Consider the following 9,576-nt stretch of genomic DNA (forward strand, 5'->3'; position numbering starts at 1 on the left):
ACATTATTCATATCTATATGATGGTTTCTAGATAAGTATTACTCATTCAAAATAATCCTGTAATAATTTCACACAACTTGGGTTTACTTTCGGTTTTTGTAACAAATCTTTTCCACAGAATATTCAAGAGAATTTTGCTTTTAAACAAAAAATCACCCCCCCCCCCCAAATAATGAAAATTCTTTCTCATCTGACTTACATTGAATTTGTGAATGGCCAGTTGTGTGTCTAAGAAAGCAGATAATTGGCACAAAAATTCAGCTCTTGTGAAAAATGTAATGTGTAGGGAAATTCATAAAACTACTTGAAGAAAGTTAGTTTTTAGTGCAACCTATAATTCACTCATGTAACAGTATCCCTTAAAGTTATCCACATGACATTGATCAGGTTATTTCCATCAAAATTATGCTTATAATTCAAATTACGATAACCGATATTCATTATCTTGCATTTATTAAAATTAAAAGCTATCTGCCAATTATTTGCGAAAATCGCCATTGATGTAAATCCTTTTGTAAAATAGCAGCTGGACCTCAAAGTTAACTACACTCAAGCCCTTAGTACCAGCATATTTAAGCAATTTAGTGTCCATTCTTTCATCGATGTCCCATTCTTTCATCAATGTAATAGACATAAATCACAAAGAGCAAAGGTCCTAACATTGAGTCCTGAGCCTTTAATCCAGTGTGACTGACCTTAATTTACAACAACCTTCTACTTTCTTCTGTCCAATGAGCCAACTTATCTCCCAAACCTATTGAGATAATTTTTTAACAAGTCTTTTATGTGGTTATTTGTCAAGTGCTTTCTGAAGATTGACATACATCAAACCAAACCCTTACCTTCATCTATATTCAAAGAATGTCAAAAGCTTAGTATGGCAAGATTTTCCCCATGATGACTATCCAAGAAAAATTTAAAACTTTGTTAAATGACTTATATCAGACTTTCAAAAACTTTTCTCAAAACTGATGTAAGACTAATAGGCCTATAATTACTAGGACTATTTTTATCATCTCCCTTGAAAAGAAGAACATTAGCCACCTTCCAATTTCCTGACACCTGCCTACTATTCAAAAAACTTACAAAAAAAAAATAGTAGCAAGTGACTCACATATCCAATCTTAAACTTCCAAAATGTTAGCAAAAATATTATCTGGAGAAGGAGCCTTATAATTATTTAAACTTCCCAATTTGTTCTTATCAAACTCAGAATTAATGTGATCATTTTGTTCAATCATCTATCCAGCAACTGTACAAGACAAGAAATATTACTTAAATCTTCATCAAATATGAGCCTTCCTTTATCATTTCTCGATGGCTCTACTCTCATTTTAACATTATGTTCATTCTTATTGTATTTAAAAAAATCCTTACTATTAAATTTTGAATTTTCAACCAATTATTATTCTTATACCTTGACCAATGCTCTTGATCTTCTACGATCCTCAAAGTCTCCCATCATAGCAGTCAATTTAAACTGCTTTTCTTTAATTTTATTCCTTATACCCTTTGTGAGTCAACCTAGTTTTTTACTTGTTGCCACTCTGTTTTTCTGCAAGAAACACGTCTATCTTGAATATATAAAAATTCACTTACATATTTATCATATTTGATCAATTTCTTCAAGTAATTTGGTTGCCCAATTCACAACAGACAATTCTTGTTGCATCCCTTCAAATTTAGCTTTTTTTTTTTTGTAACCAAAATATCATTATTCCTGATCTCAATACGAGCTAAAACATCATATCTAGTTGAACACTGATCAGTGCACCCAGATATTCCCCAATCTCCACTCTCTCTCAACCATTTCTTTATTAGAATAAATAACAATAAATCCAAAATAGCATTGTTCCTAATAGGTTTTCTGGCCAATTGGTGAAGAAAGCCATCCTTAGTGGTTTCTAAAAACCTGTCTTCCTTTGGCATTCCAAATGTACGTACCTAAAATTAAAATCCCCCATAATTACGACCTTATTAACAGATAAAATCTTAATCTCAGTGTAGAGTTTCTCATTAATGTTATCCATTTCATCTGTTGGTGTGCAACACATTCTAATGAAAAGCCTTATCCCCCTATATCTGTGAACAAAAACTTGAATAGGTTCAATCTTCTTACTATTGGCTTTGATCTCCTCAACTCGAATAGGATGTAACTCACATTTTACATATACTTTACTCCCCTCCCCTCTTTTGAGTACTCTATCCCTATTAAAAACCTATAACCCTGTATTTCAAAGAAATTCCTTAGATCAAAATAGTCTACATTTAACCAAATTTTAATTCATTCTCATTATATCAAAATTCTCAGTTCTAACTAGTGCTCTAAAGTCATCTATTCTATTTCTTATACTTCTAGCATTACAATAGTAATAATTAATAATTATTACAATAGTAATAATTACTAGAATAATAATTTAGCCTACACTTAGAACTGCTTGTATACTTTATTTCTACATTTCACTCATCTCTGCATCTTGTTTTTCTGCATTTATTTTATCCTGCACTTCAACACTGCCTAGTCCTAGTTTAAAACTGTCCATACAGCTGAGTTAATAACCCTGGCAAATAAGCCAGCTTTTTTAACCTACTTATATGTAAATCATCCATTCCAAAAAACTGATCTTACAAGTCTAATCAGCCAATCTGCTCATCCTTACATATTAAGCTATTAAAGCTTGGCATTCAGCCTAACCATCCTACTTATAATTTTACCCCCACAATTAAGTCCTGGCAGTATCTCTCACACAATTAAGTTACAGCCCTTTTCATTAAATATCTTTATTGACCTTCTGCTTATCAGTAAGGTCTTCTGACATACCCTTCCCTACACCATTAGCTCCTATGTGTACAACAAAGGCTGTATCACTGTTAGAAACCTATTTAGAAACCTATGTAATATCCACAAACCACTCATAAAATGGTACTATTCATAAGATGTTATTTTGACATTTACAAAAACATAGTACACAATCAATAACCCATTCAATTAAACGTAGCAATCTGAAATTATAATATTAGTGGTATAAAACAATTCATAAGTCACACAAAGAATTGTAGCATTCAGAGGACACTATTAACATCCATGGAAAAATAGCATTTAAGGTAATCTACAAACCACACAGGGAACATAATATTAACAAATGACACATAACATCCAGGGAAATGTATCAGCTAGGCAATTTAACTACTCAAGGTTATCCATACAATATTCAGTTAAAATGTAGCATTCCTGAGTTACCTACATAACATCTAGGGAAATGTAGTAGCAAGCACAACTCCAATTAAATTATACAGAAATTAAAAATTCAGAGGGGTATCCACAATTTCTACATATTCAGTGGGAAAGTAGTACCTATGGAGATCCATAAACAATTCAGGGAAATGAGTGTTCAGAGGCTGTTCATAGGACATCACAGATAATTTTGTATCAAATAATAATTCAACTGACCACAAAGGAATACATAACTACTGAACTCACACATAGCATTTTAGTCATGTCCTCTGAGAATTATATATATTCAATAAAGTCAATGACACCATTCCTCAATCATGATCTTAACCATTAATGTATAAACTTAATTTTTGATAAAAACTATTATTCTATTATGTAAGTCTTTATTTTCTATGACCAACATTTACTGAAAGTAATAAACCATGTTAAAAACAAATAACACTATCTGTACATATTCTGAATTATATTCCATGAATGTGACATTCATCTATTCAAAATATTTGCCATAAAATAATTTTACAAAACATAAAATAGTAAACAACCTGTTACTTCACAGATTTTTTTGTGTCATATGCTTCCTTTCGTTACACCTGTATCTTGTAAACTGTTAACAGGAAATTTATCTAGTTTTGTTAAAGATTATTTACATCACTACCTGAACAAGTTTGAGAGGTATTTCTGAACCTTATATCATTATGTGACTTACCTTTCTCAGTTAGTCTAATATCAGCATTATCAGGACGTAAGGACAGACGGAATTCTGAACGACTCGTGAACATTCTATATGGTTCATTAGTACCCAGTGTTGTGAGGTCATCTACCAAAACACCAATGTAGCCTTCTGTTCGGTCAACAATGAAAGGGGGTTGATCCTGCACCTTACAGGCTGCATTGATCCCAGCAACAATGCCCTACAAAAATAAAGAGACATAAGAAAAATGTAAAGTAACACAAGTAAGTATGACACAGAATTTGTACATATATACACACACACACACTTATATACATATATAAATATTCTAAGAACTTATGAGTGACAGCAAGGAATATTGTTATGTGTCAACCCACTACATATACCATACCTATATATGCATAAAACTATTAAATATACTGGATCAGTGTACCTTTAATTGCTAATAGGCCTGCTTACAGCAAATTGGTATGTGAATCTCGTGATGTACTATGATCTAAGAGTTTATAAGTTAGAAGTTACCACAAAGATATTCTATTCTATTCCAATGTGCATTCTTCCTAATGTAGCATATGTTACAATCCTGGGTGTTTATATGAAATATCTCTCAAAGCAATATTTGAGAAGTCTACAAATTTAAATTGTATGTGCAAAAAACTCAAAATTCACAAAATAAATTTAAATAAATATATTTAATACACAATATGTATCATGTTCTTTAAGTGAACTTGTTTGTTTCTATAATTATGTTCAGCAACTTAGTTTTCATCTTTGTTCTTCTCTAAACAGAATGTTAACAATGGTTTTTACTTTCATTCTTTTTAAAAGTCAAGTGATTATCCTAATTTTAAAACTGTTTTAGAGATTTGATACATTTTCTTTCAAAGTTTTTTTTAATTCTCTTAGTTACTACTTTTAATCCTCGTTTTAAAATTTATTTTCATTATTTTAACATCATTAATGACTATACACTTCTTTTGATATGTTTTAACTTTAACTTCCTTGTCTTTCTCCCTACCTTTTAAGAATTTTTCTTTTTTTAAATATATTGATTTTTTTAAATTGAAAAGTATTTAATAATACTTACTTTAAAACTAGTCCATAGTTACAGATTATCAGAACTTATAAAGATGTTGAAAGTGTTGTAGCAATATGATTCCCACTACCACGTGTGTAGGAATTACACCATGAGTAAACCACAGTTACTCTAACAAGCTTTAGGCTACTAAGAATGTAATTGTTTTCAACTTATATGCAACAACTTTACCTATGGAAAAGAAACTACAGCTTGAACACACTAAATCGAAACATTTATTGTAGGGAAACAATCTAATAAAGCAAAAATGTCATGAGCAAAAAGAGTTAATGAACCTTCAGAGAATAATGGCTATTGGATGCAGCACTGGTGATATGAGTGTTTGAAATACTTCAGTTTGATTACTCATATACAAGTAATGTGTCAAGAAAACAGATTAACACTTGAATGTCATAATGTAGAATATTAGCGTGAGCCATGACTATCCAAAATTATTCACTCCATGAGCCATGTCATGTCTGAAACATTATAAAATGAAACTGGATGCTTAGGTTTCAATCCATTACCCAGAACTTCTTAATGACAGTTTAGAACTTCAAGAAAGCATATCCAATTTGCACTGTGAGCTCCTTTCTGCTGAACTTATGAGACGGCTGCTTTTTAGGAGCCACATATTATAACTGTGAAATGAAGCCAAAGGCTTTCTTAAGTTTGGAAACTTGGATGAATGGCAGTTGAAAAATTATCATCTTTGGCAATGAATCATGATCTTCAATGTTTGTTTCAAATGATTGGTATGGATTTGAAACAATATGAAAGATCTTGTGATAAATGTATAACCCTAAAGTGAAGAATGAGTGGGTAATAAGCATGAACATTTTAGGACAATATATCTGTTTTATAAATACTAACAATGCATATCAAGGTAGGAAAAAATAATATTCCTTTCTTTGCTTCTCACAATTAATGTTTTGCTAGGTCATATATAAATAACAGTAATGACTAAAAATTTGATATGAGCTGTATCCAAGGCATTTAACAATGAAAAATAATAAAGATATATACACACACACACACACACTGTACCAAAAAAATAGAAACATTTCATGTGTCATGTCTACTTTTCAGGCTACTGGCAGTGGAATAATCATGTGTGGAATGTTTAACAGGCATGGAGCAAGCTCTCTGATACCACTGGAGGAACAAGTAACATCTGGGCATTACCAAGTGCAATCAGCAGAGCTTCACTTCTAATTCAACAGTGATGGCTACTTCCATGATGACAATTCTCCGATCTATCTTGCTTGATGGGTGCATGATTGGTTTGAAGAAAATGATGTAGAACTTCAGGATTTCCTCTGAAACTACAGTCACCAGATGGCAATCCCACTAAAAATTTGTAGGATGTGTTGGAACATGATATATAGAACATGAAGGAGGTTGGACTGCTGGAGGAATGGGGTAAAATGGATTTGTCTGCCCTCCAATACCTCATGGAATCCATGCCACAGCTCATTTGACTGTCATAAGGACATGTAGTGACCCAACATAATATTAAAGATTTAAGAGGTTTCTAGTTTTGTTGGCCAGTATGTGTATCTATGTAACAATAAAGAGAATCAAACCTGTGCAGCAGCCTCTTCATATCCTGTTGTTCCATTAATTTGGCCAGCAAAAAACAAGTTGCTGATTTTTAGAGTTTCAAGGGTTGGTTTTAGTTGTCGAGGATCAATATAATCATATTCCACACCATAACCTACACAACATATACAAGCAGTGGATCTAGATTATTGTATTTCCACAGTTCTTTCAATTTTGTTGATCAAACTGTCTAGTACTTTAAACAGAATAGAACCTAAATTTACTAATGTACATAAAAACAGGTTTAGAGAAATTTAGTATACAAAACTACTTTGTAGTTTTCCATTTGTAGTAATGTATTAAAGATTATCATACTGCATTGGGCATATTTATTGAACTATCTAAACTATAACAGACCATACAAACCAGTCACCACAAGAATGAAGTCACACTCAAATTCCACATGAGTTTATTGAAGGCTGGTAAAATGATTAAATATATATATATATATATATTTGTGTGTGTGTGTGTGTGTCAAACATAATATATATATTTAATATCAATGGGACATAAAGTGTTAAACAATGTTTAACATAAGTTTAAAATATAAAAAAGGATACACAATCAGTACATATCTATTAATGCTTAGACACATCGATCAGTACTGTATGAATACTGAATTGAAATTCAAGACACTAATCCAGTTCCAAGAAATTTTCTTAATTTTTTTCTTTTAAATCTAGTTATGCATATATGTTCCAAAAAGATATTATAAAATAAAATTTGAAGACAAGTTTGGTTAAAATAAGTTGGAATAACTATCAAAGTTGTTGAAAAATTACAAGATTTGTTTAAAAGTTCCACTGATGAGCTTAGGCTGATAAGTTATAGTTGTTATAAAGTAAGATATGTTGATCCCTTATTAGAATTCTTACAAAGAATAGCAAATTAAAGGGCTCTATAGTAATATAGAATTATTCTAAATTACTGATTATCTAGTTTCTACACTGTCATGGCAGCAACATGTGGTTCAGGGTGTCTATCATTGTCTTGTTCTAGCCATCTTAGCCTTTTATTTGCTTTTTTGATGAAATCTTCTGCTCATAAGGATATTTGAGCAAAATTTGAGTCTGGATTAAAACACATTAAAACTGGAATATCCTTTGCTGGTTAAACTATGACATCAACTAAAACTGATAGCTGATCAATGCTGTCAAAGAATAGAGATCGTAAGGTGATACCATCCACCAGACAAAGAAAGCAAGTTGACGTTTAAAATCTCAGCACTTTTTTTTTCAGTTCTACTTGACTTTAAAAATAACTAGTTCCGTAGAGATTCATCTGAAGAGATGAAAATCTGGCAAGTTATTCACTGATCAAATAGAAGCAATCATCCACTTATCTAAACAAGTACATGCACTGTTTTTTAAGTTATTTCTAAATAAAGACTGTTTTCTCTGTCATTTAAATGTGTCCAATCATACAACTTAAAATTCAGTCAAGCTATCAATTACAGAACACTCCCCTTATCTTTTGACCAAATCTGATGTTATCTGCTGGATTGCCTGTCTGATACTTGTCAGGAAACTTTTTTTTTAACTGAAAATACTACACACAAATAAACACATCAATCATTTTAATACATTATACTTAGACCCAACCAATAAACTGCTTCTTCATATAAATAAAACAATTAGAGAGAGATTTCTGTAATTTATTGTATATGAAAAGTACACAGTGACTTGGAAAACGTTAAGACAGGTGCAATGATGAAAAGTTTTAGTTGTGACTGCCATTCAAATGATAACTGATCTGGTATTTTATGAAGGGAAATTCACACATAAATGAAACGAATAAGTTACATATTATCTTCCAAAAAAAGTATAAAAAATGAAATACACAGTATTACTGGCAGATACTATACTATAATAATGAAGAAAACTTGTTTCAGCTCTGATTAAAGTAGAACTTCACATACACTTGTTCCCTGCACTTAATCTCAAGTAAACTCGCAAATAATATGAGACAATACTGGAAACTGTGCCAGGGTATACTTGTTTTTATAATTAAGCATACCAAAGGATACCGAAGTAGCTAAAACTGACCTAGAAATACACAGAAGAAGAAAGAGAGTATGCAGAAAACTCGTAGCAACAAAGAAACAGAAACCCCAGAAGGTTGGATAAAAGGATAGTGAAATAGTTGAAATGTTAGAAAATTATATAATTCACTGCTCTAATTCAATAGAAATTTACTGTTGCACAAATTAATGTGGAAAACTAATTTTATTACTTAAAATTCTAAAGAGTATTGCAAAACTTTAAGGATCACCACCATTGCTACATGAACTTAGGCCTTTTTTGTAGAGCTTTGTGATACAAAACAACATTAAATTTTTTTTAAATTAATTATACTAATACTTCTCACATTTAAAAAAGTTTAAAAGTTAAACCCTATTCCGCTCCTAAAGCATATAAGGCCAGTGCTTTCAAACTCCAGTTACAATAGCAAAAGCAGATGAGAATGATGACCCACTCCCCCTAAACAAGATGACAGTCCATCACCGGTTAACCTTCAGCTAACAGTTAGGTACATGTAGTCATATAGCTGGGTAGATTGGAACAGGTGGGGTAAAGTGTCTTGCTCAAGGACACAACAAGACCCAAACTTGCAAAATCTGGTTATGAGTCCACAGCAAATTACAATCTTAGAATTAATATTTTGTCATTTTGCAATGTTTATTTGTGTAATTCATAAAAACAAATAAATACTTATTGATTTTTTTGTAATATGTCTGCCCATTCCAAGCATAGGTTTTTTACTTGGTTAGAAACTATCATCTTTTGAGAATGTAATTATTTATGTCTTGTTCCTTACTAGTGCACATCAAAATATGCAGAACCATGTAAAGATAAATTCCTTTATGATAGGTAAAATTATTGTGCATAACTATTTGATATATGTTAAATAATCAACTATTTTCTCTGTATCCTCTTTCTGTTAAGTTTTAAACAGTGATATGTTTAATATCTT

The 9,576-nt window shown here is 31.3% G+C and overlaps 1 protein-coding gene across 3 annotated transcripts in view; it reads right to left on the reverse strand.

The window, feature by feature from the left end:
• LOC106467920 (protein MTO1 homolog, mitochondrial-like) overlaps positions 1 to 9,576 on the reverse strand; it is a 59,854-nt gene that overhangs the window by 2,177 nt on the left and 48,101 nt on the right. For all 3 annotated transcript variants that reach the window (XM_022396139.1, XM_013928304.2, XM_022396138.1), the window contains exons 11-12: positions 6,588 to 6,718; positions 3,942 to 4,146 (exon numbers count right to left, since the gene is read on the reverse strand). In XM_022396139.1, coding sequence (XP_022251847.1) covers positions 3,942 to 4,146; positions 6,588 to 6,718 — 336 coding nt within the window. The remainder of the gene's footprint in view (positions 1 to 3,941; positions 4,147 to 6,587; positions 6,719 to 9,576) is intronic.

The sequence above is a fragment of the Limulus polyphemus genome, unplaced genomic scaffold (genome assembly GCF_000517525.1).
Source record: "Limulus polyphemus unplaced genomic scaffold, Limulus_polyphemus-2.1.2 Scaffold2796, whole genome shotgun sequence".
NCBI classification, from domain to species: Eukaryota; Metazoa; Arthropoda; class Merostomata; order Xiphosura; family Limulidae; genus Limulus; species Limulus polyphemus.